At 33.9% G+C, this 27,213-nt stretch overlaps 1 protein-coding gene across 1 annotated transcript; it reads right to left on the reverse strand.

Moving 5' to 3' along the window:
* Window positions 1–356: 356 nt before the first annotated feature.
* On the reverse strand, window positions 357–27,201 carry LOC128238222 (protein OSCP1-like). Its single transcript, XM_052953898.1, has 10 exons — window positions 27,074–27,201; window positions 25,592–25,746; window positions 20,513–20,680; window positions 19,950–20,030; window positions 19,054–19,157; window positions 18,149–18,277; window positions 14,824–14,890; window positions 6,579–6,706; window positions 5,695–5,764; window positions 357–4,999 (listed from the first exon to the last, which is right to left on the reverse strand). Exons 1-10 carry the CDS (start codon window positions 27,183–27,185, stop codon window positions 4,892–4,894), a joined length of 1,122 nt encoding a protein of 373 aa, XP_052809858.1. The 5' UTR covers window positions 27,186–27,201; the 3' UTR covers window positions 357–4,891.
* Between the last annotated feature and the right edge of the window lie 12 nt (window positions 27,202–27,213).

The following is a 27,213-nucleotide window of genomic DNA, read 5'->3' on the forward strand; positions in this document are numbered from 1 at the left end:
GGTATACTCATGTGTAACACTAGACATTGTCATGAAAACTTGATACCTGGTTTTGCCTTGCCAGTACTATTTAACTCTGAATCCTTTTACGGGGTTGTATCCGTTTGATGGTATCATGTGTAACACTAGACATTGTCATGAAAACTTGATACCTGGTTTTGCCTTGCCAGGACTATTTAACTCTAATCCTTTTACAGGGTTGCAGCCCTTTGATTGTTTAATTAAGGCCCATTTTGAAATGTATGACACATGAGGGGCAATTTGTTTCCTTGCTGGTGAAAAAAATATTGATCATTGCAAACGGACATTGATTTATTGACTTGTACGTATACATATTGATGAGTTAAACACATCCGTTCACAATACTATTTTTATTTTGAACAACAATTTGGTCACAAAATACTGTTTCATAATAAATATAACAAATCAAATAATTATTCAATACTTGAAATAACATGCCTTTTTTCCTTTTAATCTGTTTGTAAACAGCCTAGAAACTTAGAATACATATTGAGAGCTCATCTCAGATACAACATAAATCAACACAAAAATAAGCATTTTGTCTGTTTTTCAATTAAAACCTTTGATACCGTTATTGTCCTATTAAACACACAGGTCTCGATACGCTGGCACGTGTATTTTTGACAACCCTTCAGGCTAAACAAAAACACTTTTTTCCTCCACTTGGCACCTTTTTTCAATCCACTTAATTAAAGTCAAAAACATGAAAAACACAATTTCTCAGCAATTCTATCTAGAAGGTCATTGTGTACTACGGGGATTTTTTTTCCATATATGCATGATGACAGCAGGTGCCCTAAAACGGCGGCCATCACTTAGGAATGCTTTTCATCAGAATTTATCGCATATTTGGAGGTTAAGGACAGCAGTTGCCCTAAAATGGCGGCCATCACTTAGAAATGCTTTTCATCAGAATTTATCGCATATTTGGAGGTTAAGGACAGCAGTTGCCCTAAAATGGCAGCCATCACTTAGAAATGCTTTTCATCAGAATTTATCGCATATTTGGAGGTTAAGGACAGCAGTTGCCCTAAAATGGCGGCCATCACTTAGAAATGCTTTTCATCAGAATTTATCGCATATTTGGAGGTTAAGGACAGCAGTTGCCCTAAAATGGCAGCCATCACTAAGAAATGCTTTTCATCAGAATTGATCGCATATTTGGAGGTTAAGGTATTCATTGTTCATATTACAGACTCAGAAAATATACCCAAGAAAAGACCCCCAGCACGTCTATAAGGACATGCACGATTAATAGGACATTTACGGTTTAGGAAATTAAATGTTGAACTAATGTAAGGCAGAGTAGCTGAAATCACTTTCAATACAGATCCTAAGTCATAAAGCAGAATAATCTCAGTGCCTCATTCTCATTAATTTGATATATACTTTAAATATGAATAGTCCGTAAAAATCAACAATTTGTTGTACATGTAAATAAAAGCTTTTCAAAGAATTAGAGTTTTATATCTTCATGTAGTTATTTCAACATTATAAATAAATCAAACTAAACAGTTAATGCCACTCCAAATATTCTACTAATATCCAACTAATAATCATTCGTAATAGATGGATATATTTTTTTATCATAATTCCGGCAAGTTAATATATTTAATTTGTCTTCTGTAACATAAATCTGTGTTTAAATTGACAATAAATTTACAAAGTTATGCAGAATAGTACCTTATTTAATCACGTAATGTTAATTCACAAACAGATAAAATTATGATATGCTTTGAATCACAATCTTTAAACAACAATCAAATAAATACAAAAACAAACAAAATCACAACATATCACAGATCATAAAGACAGCAAATAAAGGTGATGAGACAGCATCAAATCATCGTCGGACACCCCCGATACACACTTCGCTATGCTTTATTTTGTATCATGGGCAATGTGTCTTAAAACCTCTTAATCATGAATAATATATGAGGCAGTTTTATTGGTTGTGCAAAGTACCAGATGCTTTACGGTTGAAAAATAATCTGGCGATTGCCGTTGATAACCGGGTCCGCTTCTCAGAACAATAATATTTGGCAGCAGTCAAGACCACATGGCCACGGAGGCTACTGACACTGGTAAGTTATTGAACAATATTTGAGTGTAACATGCAAATTCATTGGAAGAAGAGTTGTCTCTTCTGCCTCATGCATATTCATTAAAACGAGATTTTGTCAGTCAATTGTCCCATGGTATGTATTAAGTGTAACTGAAAAAAGTACCGTGGTTGCCGACAATGGTATCAAATGTGAAACCACACAATGTATAAAGTTCTCCAGTATTTTTTTGTTATAATAATACATGACATGAAATGTGGGAAAAAAAAGTGAACACGTTGTAGTTAAATGTAAGAATTGCTCGTATAATGTAAAGACATAAAGCTACAATCCAACACAGATCCTGCAATCCCTGGATGGGAACCATTTTCATCCCGTATTTTCAGCGGCAAATTGTTCAGAACTTTAAAAAAAAATGCACTCTTACTCCCAAATAATATTAAATCAACTGTTTTAATTAGCCACAAAGGATGAATAAATGTCAAAAACAATGGTTCTTATGAAGGATACCGAATTTGAAAGAAAGGTGCAGAAAAAAGCGGTATTTCTTCCTTATGACACGATAGAAGATCACAGTAAATCTTTAGCATTCACCAATCATTTAATATTTTTGCGTTTTCAGCTACATGAATTTAATACATGATAACAATCTTGTAATCAGTAAAAAAAAAATCCATAAATGCATTATTTAGTAAGTAGTTAAAGGTTTATCACTCAAAACTTATGTTTGTAACACATGTGCTTGTATTGATTTTGATTTAAGAGTGTCATTTTAAAGTTAACAATGCTGTAAAAGTCATCTTTGCTTTCAAAACCTTACTGCTCTGAAAGTTTAATGGATACCCTTTTCATCTGCATAATTGTTAACTTAAACAAAGTTCAGAAAATTGGTTATGTAAAACACCAAATGAAAGCTCACCAAACACTTTACCAGTGATTGGAGCAGATTCATTACAAATTTAATTTAGGGGAGATTTTCAGAAGTGGAGTATCTTTTAACTGGTAAATATCTAGCATAAAACTGCTATTGGTTAAAACTTTGTTTAAGTTAACAACATCATTATCCTCATCTTTGTTAACTTTCATCTCGGTATTGCTCTGGAAGTTTCATGGATAATTTTTTCCTAACAGTATTTGAGACAACTGTTTTAGCTGTACTTGCTTTTTTAAATTCAGTTCATCTTTAAAAGTAAGCAATGATTTCATTAATCACTATGTTTACTTTAAAGTTCTGAGCAATCAGGACATGTTGTTATATTTTGGTATATTTAAAAAGTGAAATAATTGATGATATATCGAGTATAAACAGGTCCGGTTAGTAAAAATGGCAGATTACAAATGTATTCATCAAACTTCCAGAGCAGCAACAATTTGAAAGTTTACAAGGTGTTTAAATAACATTCAATTATTAACTTTTCTGAAATATCATCCCACTGTCTCTGTGAACAACCATATGTCTTGAAAGGTATTAAGCTATGGCAAAAAATAACGAATTAGATTATATCAATAAAGTCATTTAGTAAATGCTTTTCTATTATTTCTCTTAGTAGGGCTTTTTCAAGAAAAAGTAGGAGTCTAACAAAAAAGGAGGGAAGAGTAGGAAAAGATGGACCCGCTTGAAAGCCTGCAATGGTTTCAGTTTGACCAAGGTTATCGCTTAACTTCCAAAAATAAAACAGACCGATTAAATAAAAATAATGAAAATGTTTTGATTATTTAAGTTGAGAATTAAATATTTTGAAAAAGAAACTGTAGAACAAAATGAGCAACATAGTATAATATCAAAAGAACACACATAGTAAAATATATTTGGTTTGGATTTTTATACATGTAGCATTCATTTTTAGTCAGGTATATATCGATTTTGTTTCAAAGGCAAATATCTCGAGATTTTTTTTGCTGTACATAAGTTTCCAGATGCAAAAGTTCATAAATATGACAAACCATTTAATGAGACTCTGATAAAATCTTGTTGTAGTATAACTTGTTTAAAAGTCATTGACAATAAGCTGTGTCTATCGCTTTGTAAAAAAGATTTATGGATAAATCAACTATACAGGTCTCAAATATTTGTATTCGTGACTGGTGAAATACAGCTAGTCCATGAGTCTGTCCTAATTTCATGTTACAACAATGATATTTGCCTTTAAGTGCAAGATTTTTTCCAACAATATAATACCTTGGATGTAAAAAAATAATACTAATAAAGCCATGCTCTAAATAAGCAAAGTAAAACACTCAAGTTTTAAAGAACGAATGTAAAACACAAAACTCCTGTAATACGGAAATTCCTCTGACACGCAGTTTAAGCACATCTCCAAGATTGAAAAATTATTGCTATGCCTTAGAGGAATTTCAAAAACAATCTTTTAGAACATCACAGAATAACATGAGGGAAATTTAAGAACCAGCTACAATGGCAGTGTGTTATCTGTTTCAGTTTTAGAAGCTATAAATTTTGTATTTAAAATACTTAATTGACTCAATTGTACAGACAGCTTAAAGCTGTTATAATTCACTCTTAAGTCTGGGAAGAACAAGTACCCAGTAAAAATACTGAGTCCTTTTAGAGAGGTCATGATGAAGAAGCCCTGGTAGGGATCAAACCAACAACCTCTTGGGTGAGAGGCAGACACCTATACCTCTAGACCACTCTCACTCCTTTAAGCTAATAGTTACAATATTAATTGAAAAATAAAATGTTTTAGACATAGTAAATAACAGTTACAGATGGAATGGTCAAAATATTCTTCACTTTAGTTGAAGATGGAATGTTCCATATATTTTCCCACACAGGGTAATGGTGTCTAGTTTGCACTGTCCATGAGATCTAAGAGGTCATCGTCACCCCCTGCACCGGATTCTTCCACTGTCAACTCCCCCATAATCCTGCTGAGTTCTTCATTTTTCCCTTTCTGAAATTGACATGGTATTCAATGTACAATAATGTTAAGTAAATAAATATTTTATCATATATGCACAAGAAATGGTGATTATTGCAATAAATAGTATATACATTGTAACACGCTTCAACATGAATGAAGCACAGCCATTGGTCAAAGACTGGTCACATTGTGACCCCATCTTTTTCCATATTGAGACACTTCTCTTTATATCGTACCAAGATGGCGTCTATTTTCTGATTTTCATGAATAAATGAAATATTTCTATAAACTTATCAATATTAAGAGGTTGTCAAGGTGATAAATATGTTACAGGGTAAGTAGGTGCCCCAATATGGGATGAACCGGGCCCAAGAAACCATATTCAGGTTGAGCTTTGGTCTCGTCCAATATGGTTTTTCCTTTGCCCCATGAATACCATATCGGGTCACCTACTTACCCCGTATATTATAGTATTAATATCCAATTGAATTAGGTTGGGCCACAAGTTATAAACAACATATGAAATTGGCCCTCCTAGCAATGATGTAGAATGATGTGAATTTTGGGTCCTTAATGACCCCATATTATTTTGAAAAGATTTCAAACTATGATGGTGAAACCGCGACAGTACCATGATGAAGTTTTCATCAGCATACTATCGAGTATCGCATTTCAGATCAATACATTCATAGGCGATGGCCTTTAAGGCATTCCATAATACTTGCCTTTGAGGCATCTATTCGGACTACTTGTGACTCTGGCACTTCGACTGGTTTGTATAACACTGCTGCTTGTCTGAAATGTGAAAACCACAGTCAATGACTACTTCAAAGGGAGGTTAGTAAGTTAATTATAGTAGGATTGTGTTAATAGTTGCTTCCCTTTGATTAATGAGCAATGGCAACCTCCACACATGGTTACTTCCCTTTCCTGCGATCCAAATTTTTCAAATTCTTAAAATAGTCATTATTTAAGTACATTTTTACTTTACTTTAGGATATGGAAAATGCCATATTTTAAAGATTGAAATAGATCAATATGTCCATGAGATAAAGTTAAAAACAATTCTTCAAACGCAAGTTGCTGAAATGCAGCTAAGGTAGGACCAAGGGAGGTCACTGCATAGGAGATAAGGACAAACTGGTTCATATGAAATGTTCATTTGCTTCCCTTTGATCATCAGGTCAAGATTGATTTGATTTTTAAGAGCTCAATTCCTTTTGCTTAGTTGATGCTCATACAATACCTTATTAGCTATATTTTTTACCATACACATGGATCCCAATCAAATGAAAATATTTAAAGAACACATTTGAGTGTCTTAAAACGGTAAATTAAACAGTTCTGAGTGGCCGTCTTCATAAAGCATCTAAAGACATTTCCTAACTAAAGTTGATTTCTTAAAATTTTCATAGTTAAAGGTATGGATATATATTTTTAACATTTAAGTATGTTTTTTTCAATATGGTCATTGAAAATAATGTATTTCAGAAGATGTTAAGTTTGTATAGCATATGACCAATGTGGTACTTAAATAAAGAAAGTCACTTAAGATAGGAAATGACTTTATGAATACCGGCACAGCTCTAAAGATCAGAAAGCAACTTACTCTTCTTCTTTGTCCGAGCTAAATAAGTTAAGTCTAAACCCGGACTTTTCTGTTGTTGTTGAGCCACCTATAAGCTGGGACAAAAGATCTAGTTGGGCCTTTGCCAGAGGGTCCGGGGCCTGGTTTTCCTGAAATATGAGTTAATGTTTAAACATGGGATAGTGATGTTGAACAAGAGGCACATCAGTGCCTGTGCTCCACTGGCCAAAAGGTTCAAGCAAAGACCACCTAACGAACATTTTCGTCAAGTTTCATAGAAATACAATCATCAATTTTTGAGGAGAAGTTATTTAAAAAATTTTTTTACTTTAATAGCTCTGGCTGCCATGTTGTGCAGTGGACCGAAATGATTTGGGCAATTTGAGTAAAGGAGCACCAAACAAACATTTCTGTCAAGTTTTATCGAAAAAAGGTCATCGGTTTCGACGACAAGTCGTATAAAGTTTTTTTTATTTTTTAGCTCTGGCAGCCATGGTGTGCAGTGGACTGGAACCATTTAACAAATTTTGGTTAATGACCACCCAAGGAACATTTCTGTCAAGTTTCATCAAAATCTGATCATCGGTTAACATTTAATCTGATTAGATTATGAAGCAAATATCTAACCTGAACAAGAACTGACGAGATAGAATCGACTTGGTGTTTCACTTACACTTTTCGGCCATTTAAGTTACTAAAAATAGCTGTTTCATAAACTTTCAGAATGTCACTTAAACGAAAATTAATGTTCAGTCTATATATACTTTCCTATGTATAAATGTAAGGTTTTTAAATTGATCTTTTTGTGAGAACTTTATGCTTATATGTTTACTCATAAATTATTATTGTTTAAAAATTATTTAAAGATGCTATACGTGAAAAATTAAGACATTATTTTTTTTCTATTAAAGGGAGGTAATTCAGTAGTAAAATGTAATCAAAGCTATTAAAGCATGGCATTTCTTTTCTAACCATGTTGATATTATTACAGTCTATTCAAGCAAGATGCCTTTTGTTTTTACATAGTACCCATAGGTTCTGAAAAACAAGGAGCACTATTCCCAACAGAAGGATGTCACTCCCTATCACTGCATGAGCATCATAATAAAGAAATGTTTACTCAAACTGCAAGCTGCTCAATTGAAATAGGTATTTACCTCAAGCATACAGTTTTATAATGTGGCAAAATAGTCGGACTACTAGATTGTCATTCGGACTAGTAAAATATGCCATTATGCTAGTCCAACTGGCTAGTAGGTTAAAATGTTTTTCGTGAAGACTGCGGACGAGAAGTCCTTAAAGGTTTTTCTATTTTTAACTCTCGCAGCCATGTTGTGCAGCGGACCGGAACCATTTGGGCAATTATGGTTAAAGGGCATCCCGATGAACATTTATGTAAAGTTTCATCAAAATCTGATAATCGGTTTCTGAGAAGATGTAGTTTAACGTTTTTTTCTATTCTTAGCTCTGGTGCCCATGTTGTGCAGCAGACCAGAACTGTTTGGGCTATTTTGGTTAAGGACTACCCAAGTAACATTTCTGTCAAGTTTCATTGCAATACAATCATCGGTTTCTGAGGAGAAGTCGTTTAAAGGTTTTTCTATTTTTACCTCTGGGGGCCATCTTGTGCAGTGGACCGAAACCATTGAAGCAAATTTGATAAAGGACCATCCAAGGAACATTTCTGTTAAGTTTCATCAAAATCTGATCATCGGTTTCTGAGAAGATGTTCTTTAAAGGTTTTTCTATTTTTTTTGCCCTGGCAGCCATGTTGTGCAGCGGACCGGAACCATTTGAGCAATTTTGGTTAAGGACCACCCAAGGAACAATTCTGTCAAGTTTCATCAAAATCTGCCTATCCGTTTCAGAGGAGATGTCGTTTAAAGATTTTGCTATTTTTAGCTGTGGCGGCCATATTGTGCAATGGACCAGAACCATTTGAGCAATTTTAATAAAGGACCACCCAAGGAACATTACTGTCAAGTTTCATCAAAATCTGCCGAACCGTTTCAGAGGAGATGTCGTTTAAAGATTTTGCTATTTTTAGCTCTGGCGGCCATATTGTGCAATGGACCAGAACCATTTGAGCAATTTTGGTAAAGGACCACCAAAGGAACATTCCTGTGAAGTTTTGTCAAAATCCGCTTATCAGTTTCAGAGGAGATGTCGTTTAAAGTAAAAGTTTACGCACGCACGCACGCACGCACGCACTCACGACGGACAATCTGTGACGACATAAGCTCCATGGCCTTCGGCCAGTGGAGCTAAAAATGGGATAATGCTGAAAATAGAGCCACGGTCTGGGGACTGATAACATATAAGATAATGGTTAAACATGGGATATTGCTGAAAATAGAGCCAGGGTCCGGGGCCTGAATCTCCTGAAATATTAGTTTATGTTTAAACATGGGATACTGATGTTGAAAAATGGGATAATGATGAAACTAGAGCCAGGGTCTGGGGACTGATAACATGTAAGGTAATGGTTAAACATGGGATATTGCTGAAAATAGAGCTAGGTCTTTGGTCCTGATTCCCCTGAAATATGATGTTTAAACATAGGATACTGATGTTATAACAAGGGAAAATGTTGAAAAATAGAGCCTGGGTCTGGGGCCTGGTTCTCCTGAAGTATTAGTAAATGTTTAAACATGGGATACTGATGTTGAAAAATGGGATAATGCTGAAAATAGAGCCACGGTCTGGGGACCGGTTCTCCTGAAATATTAGTTACTGTTCAAACATTGAATACTGATGTTAAAACATGGGATAATGCTGTAAAATGGACCAAGGATCTAGTTTTCCTTGAAATATAAGTTAATGTTTAAACATGGAATACTGATAGGACCATGCTAAAATAAGAATGCTTATTGGAAGGCAAACAGGTTTAGTTCCGACTTTGTAAGACAAATTTCCTTAAATACTAAACATTGGATAATGTTCAAACAGGGGGTCATGTTAAATATTGAGCTGTATCAACTGTGACAGAAGGTCTTGTTGGGCTTTGGCATATCAGAGTCTGAAGGCTTATTCTCCTGAGACATGGTATTAATACAGGGTATTGTTAAAACTTGGGAATTTAAATATGGAGCCTTCCTTTTAAAGCCTTCATCTCTGATCATCAATGCAAGTTAGAAAATCCAGACATAGTGTAAACAGCAGACTGCAGGTTGTTTGAAACACAAAAGGAATATTTAAAAATAGGCTGATGTCATTGTCAAAAAAATAGTAATAATAAGAGTTAATCCTTAAAGTTGGACTTTGAACTAGATTTTAGTTTACGACAGTCAATCCTTGAATCTACAGTAAGTAGATCACAGATTCTGACATCAAAGTTTTATTAATAAAGTCAAGTAGACCAATAAATAAGAGTGCTGTTATTAGGTGCGAAATTATGAAATACAATAATACTATTTGCTGATAAGGTGCGAAATTATGAAATACAATAATACTATTAGGTTTTTTTTGGTGTTTCAAAATTTGTACAATATTACCGAATGCAATTAATCCATTCAATGCACAAATTTCAAAATCAATGAGCTTATAATTTAAAGAAAGACTTAGCGCTGTAAATATTACAATCCTCACATGAGTGCATTTTTCGTCACAATGCTAACAATTACAGGACCAAAACATTACATAATAGCCGATAAATCTGATACCGTATTTACACTGCACAATGTGACTGACATTGAACAAGTGTTTTTAGGCCGAACAAACAATAATGTTTGTTATGCGTAACCTGACAGGGTTCCCACAAATCTAAGAAAAAAAAATCCCTGACTTTTCCCAAACCAAATCCCTATTTTCCCTGACCAAACACTCAGTGTCCAAAGGAGCTTAACTGGTCATCCGTAAGCATAATTTATAATTTTGACCTTCATCTTCTTTAATGATCTTAATAATTTTTAAAAACAGAAGTATTGGCAGATTTCCAAGTATAAGATTGGAAATACAACTCAATAAATGGTGCCAATAAAAGATTTCTTAAAGTATTGGGGTTAACCAGAAAGGAAAAAAAAAAACTACCTTAGCCTTATTTTCTTCTTTCTGCTATTTAATAAATTGTTCCCAAGGCAATTAAGACAATATAATCTCAGTTTCCAAAACTCCCTGACTTTTGTCCATTTCCCTGACCAATTTAAAAATCCCCTGACCCTGTAAAAAAAAACACTTTTCCCTCACTGTGGAAACTCCGAACCCACCCTATCAACTTAAAGCCACCGTCTCTAGTGATTATTTTCCATTTCTGATTTCATATGCATATAATATTATATCACGCCTCAACATAAATGAAGCAACATCATTGGTCCAGAACTGGTCATGGGGTGACCCCATATTTTTCCATATAGGGTCACAAAATTTATATCGTACCAAAATAGCATCTTCTATCCGATTCCGATGAAACATTTAAACATGTTAACAGGTTGTCAAAGTGATATATATCTTATGGGGTTAGCAGGTGACCTGATATGGGATATACAGGGCGCAGAAAACCAGGTTTGAGCTTCGCTCTCACGTTACAGGGCTAGTAGGTGATCAGTATGGGTTATACAGGGTGCAGGGAACTATATCGGGTTCTTAGAACTTGGCTCTAACCTGAAATAGTTTCCATTGCCCTGTAATATATATCCTATAGCAGGTCACGTACTATTTTGCCCATAACTTTTAATATGCCCCCTCAAATATTGAAATTTGTCTTCAGTGTAACATAAAGGCTGATTAGAGTTTAGTATATTTAATATTTGCTTTAAAAGGATTTTGGACAAACCTGCTAGCTACCACACTCCCACAATCTTGACTTAAATTATTTTTACCATTTTCTTGAAAAAAAAACAAAAAACCTACCTACATGTACCCTATCTAATAGTTTTTGGATGTTATAGTTATTACCAAACACACATTTGGCCGATTGTTCAGAACTAAGTTCAATTTAACAATGTGATTAACGACATCGTTGTGAACTTTGAAACAGTGGTCTCATATATTGATAAGATCACTGAGATCACAGATGTATCAATTAAACTTTAAGAGCAGTAGCGATTAAAAAGTTAACAACGATGGTTTTAACTACGTTGTTAACTATAACAAAGTTCCGAACAATCAGCCCATCGTTTTGGTTAGGCCTTTACTGGTAATTGCAACCTGAAGCTATTTCAAAACATGTAAGGTTAGATACAAATTGTACAAAACAAACTCCAAGGTTGCTCTTAGTGATTGTTATATAAACTATTACTCACTGAATTATGATTATGATCTCGTATTAGTTTGATAAAGTCATAAAACATCTACAATCTATGGGAATTTTTCAATAAAAGATCAATGGATTAACTTTCTAAATATAGAAACTGTGTGGGAGTGTAGGCCATAAACGTGATACACATTTGTTTAAAATTTATATATATAAATAAATTGTAATAGTAAAATAATCTAGAACATTGCCAGTAGGGGGTAATGGCATAGAGTGTGAACTGTTGATTCAAATGATAATTCTGACGTCACTTCTGTCAATACATTACCCATCGCCTAATGGAATAATTATCATTTTTGTGTCAAGTTATTCATTCTTAGGCTGAATGTGCCATTCAGGGATTGAACGTTCAGTGGGGTCAAAATATAAAATTGAATAAGGAAATTGTCCTTTGACCAAGTTGGGTGTTGAATCTTTTGCACTTATAAAGTTTGTACTTTAATGATAATAAAACATAAAAAGATAAAAATAATTTTGATTAAAATTTGAACAAGCAAAAATTCCTATTTATTTCCTATTTATTTTGAAATACGTGTTTTTAATGACATATTTATAACTAGAAGAAAGATTATCTGAATAGGTTTAATTTAAATAAAATGCATATCTATTATTACAAAATATTCATCAAGTATTAAAGAAAAACATGTTTAATTCATCCTTTAAGGATGAATTATGTTTTTTGTAGAATGTACTTCTTTGTATGACAAAATAAAGTGTGGCAAATCATCTTTTGCATTGTTAAAGCTGCACTCTCACAGATATACGGTTTTTCCAACTTTTTTAGTTTTTGTCTTGGAACGAGCAAATTTTTGCGTAAATATCTGCAAACCAGTGATGAAAGACTGTTGACAAAATATCAGATAGCAGATTTTTATATTTCCTTTCCAAATTTAATGTTTTATGGCTTGTTTAAAACATCAATTTTGGAGCGGAAATATGAAAATCTGCGATCTGATCTTTTGTCATCAGTCTTTTATCACTGGTTTGCAGATATTTACACGAAAATTTGCTCGTTCCAAGACAAAAAAATATAAAAGGACTGGTGTCCAAACGTTCAATCTGTGAGAGTGCAGCTTTAAAACTTAGATACTGACAGCTGAAACCCTTCAACAAATGTTGACTTTTGCTCAATATTTTTAGTAAGGCTTTTCAACAAAAGGCTTAAAGGTTAATTATCCTTATGTTTGTGTATGAGTCCTTGTGGGCGTGTGGTTTTGTTGTTAGTTTTCCTTGACTGTATCGATGAAGGTTGATGTTCCCCACTAGAACCAATGGGTTTTTAAAAAAACACTCAATACTTTTTAACACTCAATACTTTTTTTTATACTTTTTAGTGTATTTTTTCTGCAATTTCGGTATCAAAGAGTAAAATAGTTATAAAACTAGATGTTCACTGAAAACTGATACTTCAACTCATGCATTTAGTGACATATAAATTTCTACTGTCTACTATATAAGAAAATAAAATATGGACAATCAGAAAACCTTTTTTCAGCTTACAGTCACACTGACCTTGACCTTTGACCCACTGACCTCAAAATCAATAGGGTTCATCTGCTGGTCATGACCAATAAGCCTACCTAGTATGAGGTCCCTGGGTCAAAGCGTTCTCAAGTTATTGATCGGAAACCGTTTTTCATGTTAAGGTCACACTGACCTTGACCTTTGACCTCAAAATCAATAGGGTTCATCTGCTGGTCATGACCAATACACCTACCAAGTATGAGGTTCCTGGGTCAAAGCGTTCTCAAGTTATTGATCGGAAACCGTTTTTCATGTAAAGGTCACACTGACCTTGACCTTTGACCCACTGACCTCAAAATCAATAGGGTTCATCTGCTGGTCATGACCAATAAGCCTACCTAGTATGAGGTCCCTGGGTCAAAGCGTTCTCAAGTTATTGATCGGAAACCGTTTTTCATGTTAAGGTCACACTGACCTTGACCTTTGACCCACTGACCTCAAAATCAATAGGGTTCATCTGCTGGTCATGACCAATACACCTACCAAGTATGAGGTTCCTGGGTCAAAGCGTTCTCAAGTTATTGATCGGAAACCGTTTTTCATGTAAAGGTCACACTGACCTTGACCTTTGACCCACTGACCTCAAAATCAATAGGGTTCATCTGCTGGTGATGACCAATACACATACCAAGTATGAGGTCCCTCGGTCAAAGCGTTCTCAAGTTATTGATCGGAAACCATTTGGTATTCCGACCGACCGACCGACAGACAGACAGACCGACCGACCGACCGACCGACCGACCGACCGACCGACCGACCGACCGACCGACATGTGCAAAACAATATACCCCACTTTTTTCAAAAGGGGGCATAATAATCATTTTCTGATCAATTACCAAGGAGAAAATGGTTCCAAAACATAAGCAAGTCCCATTAAAGATCAAAGGATCAAAGTACTAAATTGTGGCTATTTATTTGCATTTAACGCAGCTTGAATTTTTGCCCTTTGCAAAATTTGAGGCAAAACTGAAGATCACATTTAAACCTCACTGCCATGGTTTAGAAAAGTTTCCAATCCAGTTTTTACACATTCAAAGCTCTTTTATTGTTTAAATAAATATATCTTAAATAGAGCTCTTTTGTTGCCCATTTCATTGTCTTAGAAAACAACCTACATTTACAGCCAATGAAATTGCAGATAGGCAATTATTTTGAGGCTCAATCATTAAGTATTTCAATTTTTTCCAGTGTTAAAAGGTCCGCCTGATGCCACTCATCTGATACTGACCCCAGTGTCAGATTTTGCTTTGACAATGTGTCCGTCAAAGAGGTTGTATTCTAAGTCAGTAAGATGACCTGAAGTAAAATCTTAATGATAAAGAAGGGCTCATACGCTACACTCACTTAATCCAATCTTAATCATTAAGATTTTACTTCATACCACCGTATTATAAATTAAAGCAATTCTTTAGTCCAGTTTGTCAAGCAAAGCTAAGAGAGTCCGAGAGATGCAACCCTCTGAGTAAAAGATTTTATTTAACTTCTACTCACAATGTCAGAAATAGTTGTAGTCCTGGACTTTAGAGCCTGGGTCTCCACAGGTCTTGCAATAGAATACCTGAAAAAATATTTATGTAAAATATACATATTTATTACATTACCAGCTAATGAGATCGCCTATTGGCCGCCACTAAGTCCCTCACTTAATTGTTTAGAGCTTCATCATTTAGATCTCAATAATTATAACTTTGCAAACATGACATCATCATTTGGTTCCCTGTTCCCATGTTATTATCTTAGTCAGTTAGAACATATAAACATGTAAATTCTAAATGACCTAAAAAATAAGGTTATTTCCCATCCCTTGAGTAAACTGAGTAGAGAGATTGGGAAATTGTTTTGATAAATTATGGGCCTGTTTTTTCTCAGTCAATCAAAGGTAATTTCACAAAAATCAATATAGTCCAGAGTTACTGACATTGCGGTATACATGTGCATCGTCACTGGTAACATGTAAACTAAATTTGATGTGAACATTTTGAAAGAGTCTTCAGTTATGGTTCTTTTTTATCAAGGCCATAAGATAACAACTTAAAACATTACAAGACATTGTGTCTTCATTAGCCCTCCTTTATAATTCTTTGGATAGGCATGTGTGACCAAATACGGTAGTAAAACTTGCAAAACTACAAACAAACATTTTGAATCTAAGGAGATTATTCAATTGACCTTCCAATGTTTTTTATTAACATGTAGCTAACACACACGATTGATGATACAATATGTATAAATATATATATATATTTATATAATTTATACCAACACACTCTTTGAACTAAGACTTTACATCATTCAGTTAATATCACCAGTAAAGACTTTGGGTATTCAAAGTAATTCTTATCCTTATTCTTAGATATGCCTCAGTGAGTCCATTCAGTCTTTTGGCAGGCTATTTTTACAGTCCAATCAAAACACTTAGATTCTACTTTTAAATTAAAGTTATATTTAAAGTTATTGAACATGGCAATTTCGCCACTAGTGTTCCTACTTCATCATAATGCACCAGTCAATTATAATCACACCCAAGGCCTTGGTAATAGCAGGGACTTTCTGTCCAGCCAATCCCTGCCCTGCGGAGACAAACTGCTGGTAAAATCCCTGCCAAATGCCCCCGCACCCCGGGATACCTTAGGTAAGGTCCATTCTCGGCTATTTTCGGAGCAAAAACAAAACCATGCGGGGCCACCTGAAAGGTAAATAGACAGCCCATTTCCCCCGCTATCCCCAGTATACCCCCGGACCTGAAGGGGGGGGGGGGGGGGTTTGTGGCTACAATTGACTGGTGCATAACCTGCATAACAAAGCTCGAATAAAAACATTTGTATTGGCAACCGCAGAGCAAAATAACATTCTACAAAGCATGTGAAATTTATTAAGCTTGAATGACTTATTTCTATTATATAACTTTTAAAGTACACAAACAACATAAGTCTCAATTGTTAAGATAGCAAAGTTTATAACTTAATCATTCTGCAAATATCGTTAATACAAGAGGTCAAACTCAAGGTCAAATAAACTTGGTTGAATAGCAAGACTTTTGTACTTATATACTAAGTTAATATTTGTGTTTGTATGCTTAAATAGAACCGTAATGAAAAAGACTACGTTGACTGAGCTTAAAAGGTCAATCAAGTTCTTTGCTTAATGCTTAAAGAAAATTGCAGCATTTCTGTTTTCGCCTTTTTTTTGTGTAGGTCTGAGGGCATGGATAGTTAAACAGTATTTATTCAGTACCATGAAATGGTACATACACAATGCACAAAAAATAAATCCACACCAATTTAAGAGATTTCTCAAGCTAAAATTGTCCTTCATGAAAATGATACTGGAGTCCTTAAGTAAAGATCACCTGGTGAAATTCTATTTTAAGTTTCAAATGGCATTTTTCCAATATATTGTTCTTGTTATGGATCAGTGTGACCGGGATTTGAACTGAAAGAAAACACACTGTTCGCCCATACTCAAAAAGGAGGTTCTTACACTAAGCTATCTGGGCCCATGTTACATTTTGAAGTAATTTTCTTCATCAAAGCTCTGGTAGTGTAAAATTCACAGTTAAGAATTAATTAATTTAGGATGAAAAATTAAGTTTAAGTCCTTAAGTCTGGCTTAGAACTTACCATAAACATGGACACAGGGCCATCTATCCAACATAAATATGTCTTCAAATTTAGATTCGACGTAACATTATCACAAGTATATTATTTAAATGCAAGGTCCTAAAATAAATATCAAATGTTTCCCCTTGGAGGACCAACCCCCCAAAAGTCAGCCTGGCACCCCAAAACATTTTATTGACTGTATTTCTTTCCATTTCGGGCAACTAAAATAGTTACAAGAACACTTGTTCCACCAACTATTTAGCCATTTTTGTCTATCGAGCAAATGTGTCCTACTTGCCTCAATCACCTGACATCTATAAAATCCTTGACAAAAAACAGTTTTGTGTTAAAAGAATTTTATATGTTAAGAAAAAAATATGGGAAAATATACAAAAGATTTTATGCTGAAAATATTGAAAAATATACCATTTTATGCAGCATTTCAGACCAATAATAATTCAATTACAAACAAGTAAACATAAATGTCCACATTTAAAAAATGACTACACTTAAGCATAGCCTTGTCAAGAATGTTTCAACGACTCAGCAATTTAAGTAGTCATGATTGCTTCTCATTGCCTGTCTGACAAATAAAAAAAATATTGTGCACTGTTAATTCTACTAAAATATGTACCAAGCTTACACAACTATATTCTTTGCTGAACTAGATGCCAGATAAAAGAGCCTTTGACACACATTATCTTCTTCTATGCATTTACAACACAGAATAATATTGAGACTTAAACAATACGTGTACATGCAAAACTACACCTCAGCATGGTAAACCTACATGGCAAGTTTTTTTGAAAGTGCTATAAGGCATGATGAAGAAACAGCCCTGACAAGGTTCAGTCCAGACCAGTCCTATCAACAGTACTCATTTTGACCTTTGACCTCTTAGTGAGACCTTGACCTTTGAGGTACAGATCTGGGTCTTTGCACGACACGTCACCTTATGGTGTACCTTCAGGGCAAGTGTTTTAAAATTCTACAAGGTATGGTCAAGAAACAGCCCTGATAAGGTTTAGTGCAGACTTAAGAACGTACAGACACACGCATGCACGTACACCGAACAGTCATTGCTCACCGCAAGCTGCCTTGACAAAAAATAAAACATAAACAAAACTTTTGATGTAGCTATACCTTATCTACCTTGGTTTCGGGAGGGGAAAGAAAAATATTTTAGTCTTGCCCAGAATCTAATTCATACTCACATATTGGTTCCCAGCTTTGTGACTCTGTCTCCCTTCAGGTCAATGGATCCAGACTTCATCTGCTGGTGATAGTTTCCGCCGGAAGGGAAACCAGCTGACTTTGTCTCCTTACCGCTGCTGTCATACGTTCTGAGAAAGAAAATATATTTTGTTTTCATTTTTATGAAGTCAATACAAATTGGTTTTTGGTGGTTTATTACTTAAGAATCCCAATGCTCTGACAAGATTCATTGTTTTTTTACATACACATTTTTAACATGACATTCTAAACTCTGTTATTTAAATAATCATCTGGTTATTGTCACAACCGAAACTAACCGGGGTGTGTGTTAGGTATAAGGTATTGACAATTGCCCTCAGCTTTGTAAAGGGGCTAACACCCCTTTTGAAATTGTATTCAAAATCATTTAAATTCATTTCAAGGTACTTCCTACTGTTTTTGATGCCAACATCTGAATTTTATTTACAACTGTATTCTGAAGTTAAAATCTCTCAATCTTTATTTCTGGATTCAACCCATGAAATAATTTATTTGAGTTTAATAAAAGACAGCTAACTGAACTGGTATGAATTAAGTCTGTCTTGAGTAGAAACAAGTCCTAGTGTCCATTTTTGATAGACCAAGAGAACATTCCCCAGGTTCGGCTTGAATCCACGACCTCTCAACTAAGAAGATTTTTGAGACACCTACATGATTGTTTTTAGCACTAAGCCCCCAAGACTTCTAAATTAAGTTGAACACAAAATCAAAAGACATTGAAAGGAAACGCAATCAAGATCCACAACTCTGATTTTGATGTTAAAATGGGGAACTTGGTATCACAATTGTTACAAAAATACTTTGCCTATAAACAAACTGGCCTATCATTTAAAGACATTGTTAACATTGGTGGACAGATTCTGACCTGATGGTTCCCGGTATCTGGGTACCAAAGGGAACCGGCCCTGTGGCAGAGAGAACGAAACGTCCATTGCTTGTCTGAACCTTGTCTTTTAGAAATATGGACACCTGCAACAGAAAAATATAATATAATTTTAAATCATATTCAAAGTCTGAGGATATCAAGTGATGATATAATATAAATAGAGTTTAAATGTTCTTTTCAGTGCAGTTTTTTTGCCAGTTTAAAGGGATTGGTCCAGGCAGAGCCCTTTGATGTGGAAAAAATCCCATCGTTTTGGCACAAAGGTGAAACATTAACATGATTCATATAATGTTCAACTTGTTATTAAGCCTTTCATTTAACAAAGCTATTGACATATTTATGACTGGCACTATATTGCTAAACGTGCTTAATGTTAAGAGGCCAATGCTCCTCAAAAAAATAAGTGAATAAGATTTTTTCAAAAGGGGATTTTTTTGAGGCGTATACTCATTAGGGCCAATTTTCATCCCCAAAAAGGGCCAAAAAGAAACACTGTAGAGTATGATCATATATGTTTCACCAAGTGAGCACCAAAAGCTATCGTGTAAGCACGAGTTAAGTATTTGCTTTCGATGTTCTCCAGTTGAAACATATTGTGATTGTCATAACACTGGAACAAACACTTTTTATAATTTATTACATGTCAAATGAAATAAAACATCAAGAACAAATGAAAATAAAATATCAAGAAGGGTCTTTTTCCACCATTTTTAGGGCCCCTCAAATTGGGAAAAAAAAATACAAAAATAAAATAACAAATATGCTTAAAAAAAGGATAAAAGTTAGTTTTATTTATTAATGTGACTTTTTTCCCCCAAATTGGTAAAAAACTCCCCTGAACACCAAATGAAGACTAAATATGCTTCAAACGTTACCCTGATGTGCATGTCCTGGAAAAAGTTTAGAAGTGTCTGTCTGATAAGATGGAAACCTCCGGATGTCATCGAACCAAACGTCTGCAATACAACCATTCAAGTTATATAATGATTATTCTAAAAAACTTCAGCTTCATATACTGTTTAGAAACTAAACAGTCATTGTTTAAAACCCTCTGAAATCGTTAGTTATACTTAAATTTGATTCAAATGCCATACTCAACAGCTTAAGTTCTCAGAAATGCAGAAATGCCGATCGAGGGTTGCAATTTAAATGAATCATATGAAACTGATTTGCATTATGGAGTGGTACTGCTAACATAAACAGTCCAATAACAGGGTTACTTAGGCAACAAACACCCCAAAAAAGGGTCTTCGAAGATGAGGTTAGCGGCACTAGCTTGCCCTCTATTAAAGGATGGAAAAAGCTTAAAATCTTTTAAGGGGAATTTCTGAAATTTCCCAAGAGACCTTCAAAATTTTAGGTTAAAAACAGTTTTAAGGATAAGATGCCTATATAACAGGTTGTGCAATAAAGAATAAAAAATACATTAGCTACATACCTCTAGCAAAAGCTTGTACACATATTCGACCTGCTGTAAAATGGCATCCTGCCCATCGACAAACTTGCGAATGGCGTCCATGTGGTTAAGGGTGATGAGCAGGATGTCCCGCGGGGTCAGGGACAGCGACACCTGGTACTTGAACGCCATTGTCATCAGATCGTATAGCTGTTGAAAGGAGATGTCATTTTTTATTATTAATTTAATTGGTGCAGTAATATGATTACAGTTTATATACATGCATGGTTCAAATAACAAATATAGGGCCTATATTCAATAATGTTGGTGATTGATTAATGATTGAAAATTTGTGTATTTCCAACCAATTGGAACACTTCTGCCATTATTCAACAGATATGACCTCAAAAATAATATGGTTTTAAAAAAGTCCATCATGGCAGCCCCCATATTGAAAACTTGTTCTTTGTGTTTTCAACTGTCAAAGGACATAAAATTATATATGTAATGTTTTAAGGAGAAGTAGTGACATTATAGCAATCCTAAAATATCTTTTTTCAAGTTTCTCAAGAAAGTAATTTAAAAACACAAATAAATACATATTCATTCCAGTGCATTGTTTATGTCATTGAATGGGACTTAGCATAATGAGAATTGCGTTGATACATGTAGCAGATGCCTTATCTCATTTTCGTAAATCTTGAAGCCTATTTACGACTGGTGTATCCAGAAGCTTGCCAGAGATGTCCAAATTATTACAATTTTTTATATGTGACTAGTGTAACTATAGTGTCCTTTTCTCAACAGGCATGATATAAAAATGGATGTATTTTTGTTGAATTTAAAAATTCACATTTCTGTGTCCGAGTCTCAGACTCAAGTTTATAATGAATATGGAACACTGTAGTCTGTGACCTTGACTTTTGACCTACTGACCTCAAAAGCAATAGGGATATCTACTGGTCAAGAGCAAACTGTCCTTTTAAATTTCATGGGCCAAGGTAAAACAGTTCTCAATTTTTTTGTGGGAAAAAGGTTTCATTAAACTAATGATTGTGAACTTGAGATTTGACCTACTGACCCCAAAAACAATATCGGTCATCTGCTGGTCAATGGCAATCCACCACTAAAGTTTCATTTTCCAGCTCACTTATCAGGTAATTCTGTGGTGTAAAAAGTTTCTATCAAATGTGTCTCATTCATAAAATTAATAGGAAAGTTATAGTTGAAATTGTTCTTTTACCAGGCTTACCCTACATTAAACATCTAGATGCCGAAACATTTCAAATCTCCATCTAATTGATTAAAAAAGACAAAATACAGTTGACTTTTAAGTCTGGAAAACAATTTTCCTGAGGGAAAATCTTTTCAATTATAATATATCTTAGTAAAAAAGAGAGCTTAGCTTAATCATGTTATAAAAGAGTACTTAAAAATGTTCAAGCAATTTGGGCCTAGAATGATGTAAGACTCTGCATTCTCAAATAATTTTTTTTAAATTGTGAAACAGGGATGGTTGCAGAGATTTTGCAGAAGAACAAACAATATTAGATCTAGTGATATAATAATTTTTTCACATTTTTCTGTCTTACATAATATTTTGTACTTTTAATACTCTTAATATGTCTTAAAAGATTGATAAAAGGTAAGTTTAATCCAAACTTAATTTTTCATATCAAAATGTGCTGATACCCAGGCATGGTTGTCTTGATAAAAACATTAAGATGTCTCCAACCCCATCATTGATTTAAAATGATGACCAATGACAATAATAAAATGATTCATTTGACATTTGAATGCTATATTTATAAATTATGTAAGATATGTAAACAATGACGATATGACGATTATGAAACCTCACAAGAGTTGGAAGTTTGTCATTTGATAACGATAATATCGATTTTTTTTTAAATATGGTGGATTAATTGTGATATATTGGATTTGAGTGCAAACAGTTTGAGCAAGTAAAGTCTAGTCCTACTACAAGTATGAGTGTGTTTGTTTTTTTAAATCTCTTTTAATGCTTTACATAGCAAGCCCCAAAAAACCCTGGCAGGACAATACCAAAACTTATCATAAATCCATTATTTTCTTAGTTAATCAAGGAGCATATTACTCAATTTACATTTAAGCAAAAGTTATCAGGCTTACTACAAATCTGGTTGGTACATTGTACCATACCAACCAGATGCACTCAGTCAGTTTCCAGGCCTTTTTCTTTAGTTTCCGAAGGTCTGACTGTATTTTAATAATTTCCTCATTACCAAAGACAGAAAAGCTTGTGTTTTTTTGTTAAGTTCCCAATTTTTTATGTTAAGTGATTATTTTTCCTCAAAATGACATATTTTGCCACGCAAATTTTCCAAAAATGTCTAGGGCACGCAGTGATTATTTTTGGTGCATTTTACTCCCTTCTTAAGGCTGTTTCCCCTTGCAAAAAACTGTCCATGTTTCCCAAAGTTTTATCATTTTTTCCCAATTTAATAAATGCAGATTACATTAATGAATAAAAAAGCAATGAATTTCTTGAAATATATTAACAAAATCTTGACAAGGCTTGCTCTTTCACAGCATAATGTATGTATAAAAAAAGTTAAAACATGTATATTTGCCATTAATAGCTATTTTGGCCTGATTTTTTATTTTTCCCTAAGTCATCTTTTTTTCCCAATTTGCAAGGCACAGGCGGTAAAAATCATTCCAAAAAAAGTCACTAGTACGCCTTTTTCCCAAAAATGGACAGAAAAAGGCCTGGTTACAGTGATTCAAAATTTACATAACATTTAAATAGAACTTGAATTAATGATTACTACAAAAGTGGTGAAAAAATCAACAGTTAATTTGTTATATATTTTTTTTTCATTATATGAAATCTTAATACTCTCATAAATATATATATATTTTTAGAAACATTTATCACACATAAAAACCCCCAAAAAAACATGATATAAGATTTAACAAACAACATATAAACTTGAAAAAAATAAAACATCAATTAATATAAAATCATTGGAGGTTACTTTTGAGTGCAAAATATTTTATAGTTTAAATCAAAATTTATCAATTTTGATATTCATGAGAGTACAAAAATCAATTTAGATACTTAAAAAAAATGTAACTTTGGGAACATTTTTAACCTTTTTTCAAAACTCATTGCTTATTAACACGTAACTCCAAATACATTCTCCATATTTTATTCATATAGAATACACTCGCTAAGTTGTGAGAGGTCTCTTGACCTTCTCTATCTACTCCCTAACAAGAACTGGATAAAACTTACAATACAACATACAATTTCTCATTAGGCCACACCCATATAATTATAACCAACCATACAAAATAGCTTATCAAACTTCATTCATACAAACCCCTAATGTAACCTTCTATTGTCTTTACCTTCAGACCAGAACTCATAAGAATCTAATTCACACCTTCATGTTATATGCTTTGATCTAAGTAGGGCAACTGCTTACCAAGTTTCATTCAATTAATTATGGAAGATACAGTATGTCCGGTAATTAAGAACATTACTAGCAGACTTCTGTAACTACTACTTCAAAGACTATGAACTAGTACTAGACCATAACAATATATAGTAATTAGCAACTATGATTTCCTCATGTGGACTTGCAGGGAAATCCTCATTCAATCAATTTGAGAAAAATATAAATAATCAATTTTGATATTTAAAAGTTTGAAATGAAAAATATTTTGCACTACAAAGGGGTACCTAGGCCTAAAAAAAAAATGTTTGGTTAGGGTTACATCCTTTTCAAAAATAGGTAGGGTAGGTAGGCTTTTTTTTTTATTTATTATTATTTTTTTTTTATTAGGCTTTATATAGGAATATCATTTTTATCATTAGAGAATGGTGTTAAAGTTATCTTCTTTATAAGCATTTAAGATTTAAACTACATATTGAAAAGCAATTAAAAAAAAACGAATTTTTTTTTTCAAACTGACTATAAAAACGGTAGGGTCGGCGCCTATTCCGTAGGTAGGGTCGGGTAACCCGAACCAAATGTATTTTTTTTAGGCCCTAACATCTCAACAGTCAAGTATACAACCATATCAGTTGTTGTTACTTCTGTTTCCAAATAAATCTCGCAAAGCGTCCTGATCAAACAAGATCACGCCTTTTTTGGCCTTTTTCGCAATAAAGAGGCATTTAATCCATGCTGTCCCCAAACCAACTTTAAACAATAAGTTTTCAGCACTTCCACCCCCTCTAAGTGAGTAAGTTTCATGTTGAGAGCTAAATTGCTGATGATAGCTTTCTTTGATGTCAGTTGAAAGTCTATATATAGATGTTGCACTTCATTCAAAACTCACTTGGTGTATTTGGGCAGAGCAAAAGCCATGATCAATGCTCCAAAACCTTCAAATGCTAAGTTCATTTGCAAACAGTAGTAACATCATCAAGTTCAATGTTATGTTTGCAGAGAACAAGTTCACCATTCAATATATATACATTTTCCTCGACGATATCCTTTGAAAGACTACATGTACTTTCAACAAAGCTGTGAAGCACTACTACGGTTCTGTAGAAATCCACACTTGTCTGAAGATTTGGTGTATAAGTATTGTTATTGTAGTACTCAAGGTTACACACTACTGATTATTTCCATATACATTTCAATGTAAAAAGTCAAACTTAACAACAATAATCCATTTTTATCTTTCACATACATAAATGCAAAACCCATACATTTCCTTAAAATTCAAATAAAATCCAATTCATTTAAATATTAAAAAAGATAATTATTTGGATAGGATAAAAAATAAAAGGCAGCATACTTTTATTGTGCCTTTAAGGAATCTGAGTCAAAATCAGCGGGTCAACATTAAGGATTCAAGCATGGCCAAATATATGGATCTGGGGTGGCAAAAATGAATACAGTCAAAACTTTCTACGTCAAAGTTGTTGGTACCTCCCTCAAGATAACCAACATTCTACATACCTGAAATTCAAAATATTGCTAACTTAACCCAACACATTGAAAAAAAAAAGTTTGACATAACCAGAACATTAAGATAAAGGAAATTGACATAGCGAGTTTCGACTGTAGCTTCAATTGTTTTTTCCCAAAGCGGGAACAAATGTTATATGATTTATTGTACCTTATCCATACTAGCTGCATTCAACCTCATGATGGAAGCATGAGCCAGGCGGTCAAATACTGTTCGTAGAGCTTTCTTCGAGTACAAAGGCTGTGGCTTGAACAACTCTTCCACGAAACGCTTGTGAAACATTGTGGACACTATATCGTGCAGTACTGAAAATAATTTTCCATAAAGTTTCTATATGTTAGCAAGGTACTGAAAATAACAATTTTTACTGATTATTAACTTTATGACAATTATTATGCACATTTTCGTTTGTGTTTTTTCAATTGTCATTACTTCATTGAGATATATATTTAAAATCGTGAAAATTTGGTCATTAACCTTATGCTCAGAGACCTATGGAACACCCTTTTGGCAGAATACATAAATTTATGATATAAATTATTTTTACACAATTTTATTGAACCCAAATACATGTGTATATGCCAGAAATGGTGTTACACCTAGAAACTTATGATCTTAAGCCTTATGCTCTTAATTGAATCAGAACCCCTGAGGACTTAAAAAGAAAAGGGTAAAAAATATTCCTGCTGCTTGAAGATTTTTTATAAGATTTCTTATGTTTCAGGCATACAGTACAATAATTAAAATATCGAAAAAAAACAACGCCTTATTGATTACTAGCACAGGTTGTCTGGTCTTGGTAAAATTATCAAATATATTATTTTCAAATTAAAGAACAGAATATACATGTACATGGTTATTTTAAACATGCATTTTACTGTCACAAAAATATAATATACGCTTCACCACAGTTGTCAAAGTAATTTCATTAGTCTGCAAGCGCTGCAGTGGTTAAAATGCTTTTCGGGCCTGTTCAAATTCTTAAGTTGTTCAAGTTCCTCTCAAACAAAACTCAAATTTTGATTACTTCCTTACTACAACAACACCGATAGGGAGCAGGGTATTACACCAAAGGATGGCCATGATCACACCTTACCAATTGGAAAAGGTGTGCGGCAATATATACATTACCTAGCTAAAGAACTTCAACGAACATGTTATATATTACCTTTTGGGACGTGTGTAGTAAACATCAAAAAAATAAATATCAACATTAAAGTTATGGAAGCCAGAACTATATGTTACCATGCATCCGGCCCGTTCCTGTGACGTAAACAACTGTTTAAACTTCAAGACACTGAACTTTCGCTTTTGTTACTATATTTCTAGTTGCTAAGCGAATTAGACTCTGATACATGTACAATTATTTAGATGCTTATCACTCAATACATTCATGTATACTTATTGGGAAATAGGACAAAACATGACCTAGTTATTTCAAAATTACAATGTATTACAATGTGTGGGCAGCAGTCACATGAATGGACCCCCAGCAATGATAGGTTTTTTCACAGATGTCGTTCTTATTTAAGGCAAGCTCACTGGTTGTCCTGAGTCAGAACTAATTTAGGTTTTGGTCGTGCAACTGTGCATATTACCCCACCCACTTGCATACCCATTAATAGCCATTACCTTTCTTCGCTTTTTCTTCTGGAATATTTTGAGCACGTAATCTTTGGTCTAGAATATAGACCATTTCTCCACCTAAGTTTATAAAGAGCAGTGGCAACGTTTTTTGGGACATTTTGGACTTCGCTTGCTTAGCAACGTGT

Source organism: Mya arenaria, chromosome 6 (assembly GCF_026914265.1).
Source record: "Mya arenaria isolate MELC-2E11 chromosome 6, ASM2691426v1".
Taxonomy (NCBI): domain Eukaryota; kingdom Metazoa; phylum Mollusca; class Bivalvia; order Myida; family Myidae; genus Mya; species Mya arenaria.

Bases quoted from the DNA above. Each gene is read 5' to 3' on its own strand.
- LOC128238222 (XM_052953898.1), bottom strand. From the start codon at position 27,185: ATGTCCCAAAAAACGTTGCCACTGCTCTTTATAAACTTAGGTGGAGAA. The intron at 18,278-19,053 runs GTCAGAATCTGT...TTTCTTTCTCAG, and splicing joins CAGATACCGGGAACCATCAG to AACGTATGACAGCAGCGGTA. The intron at 14,891-18,148 runs GTGAGTATGAAT...ATATTTTTTCAG, and splicing joins ACAAAGCTGGGAACCAATAT to GTATTCTATTGCAAGACCTG.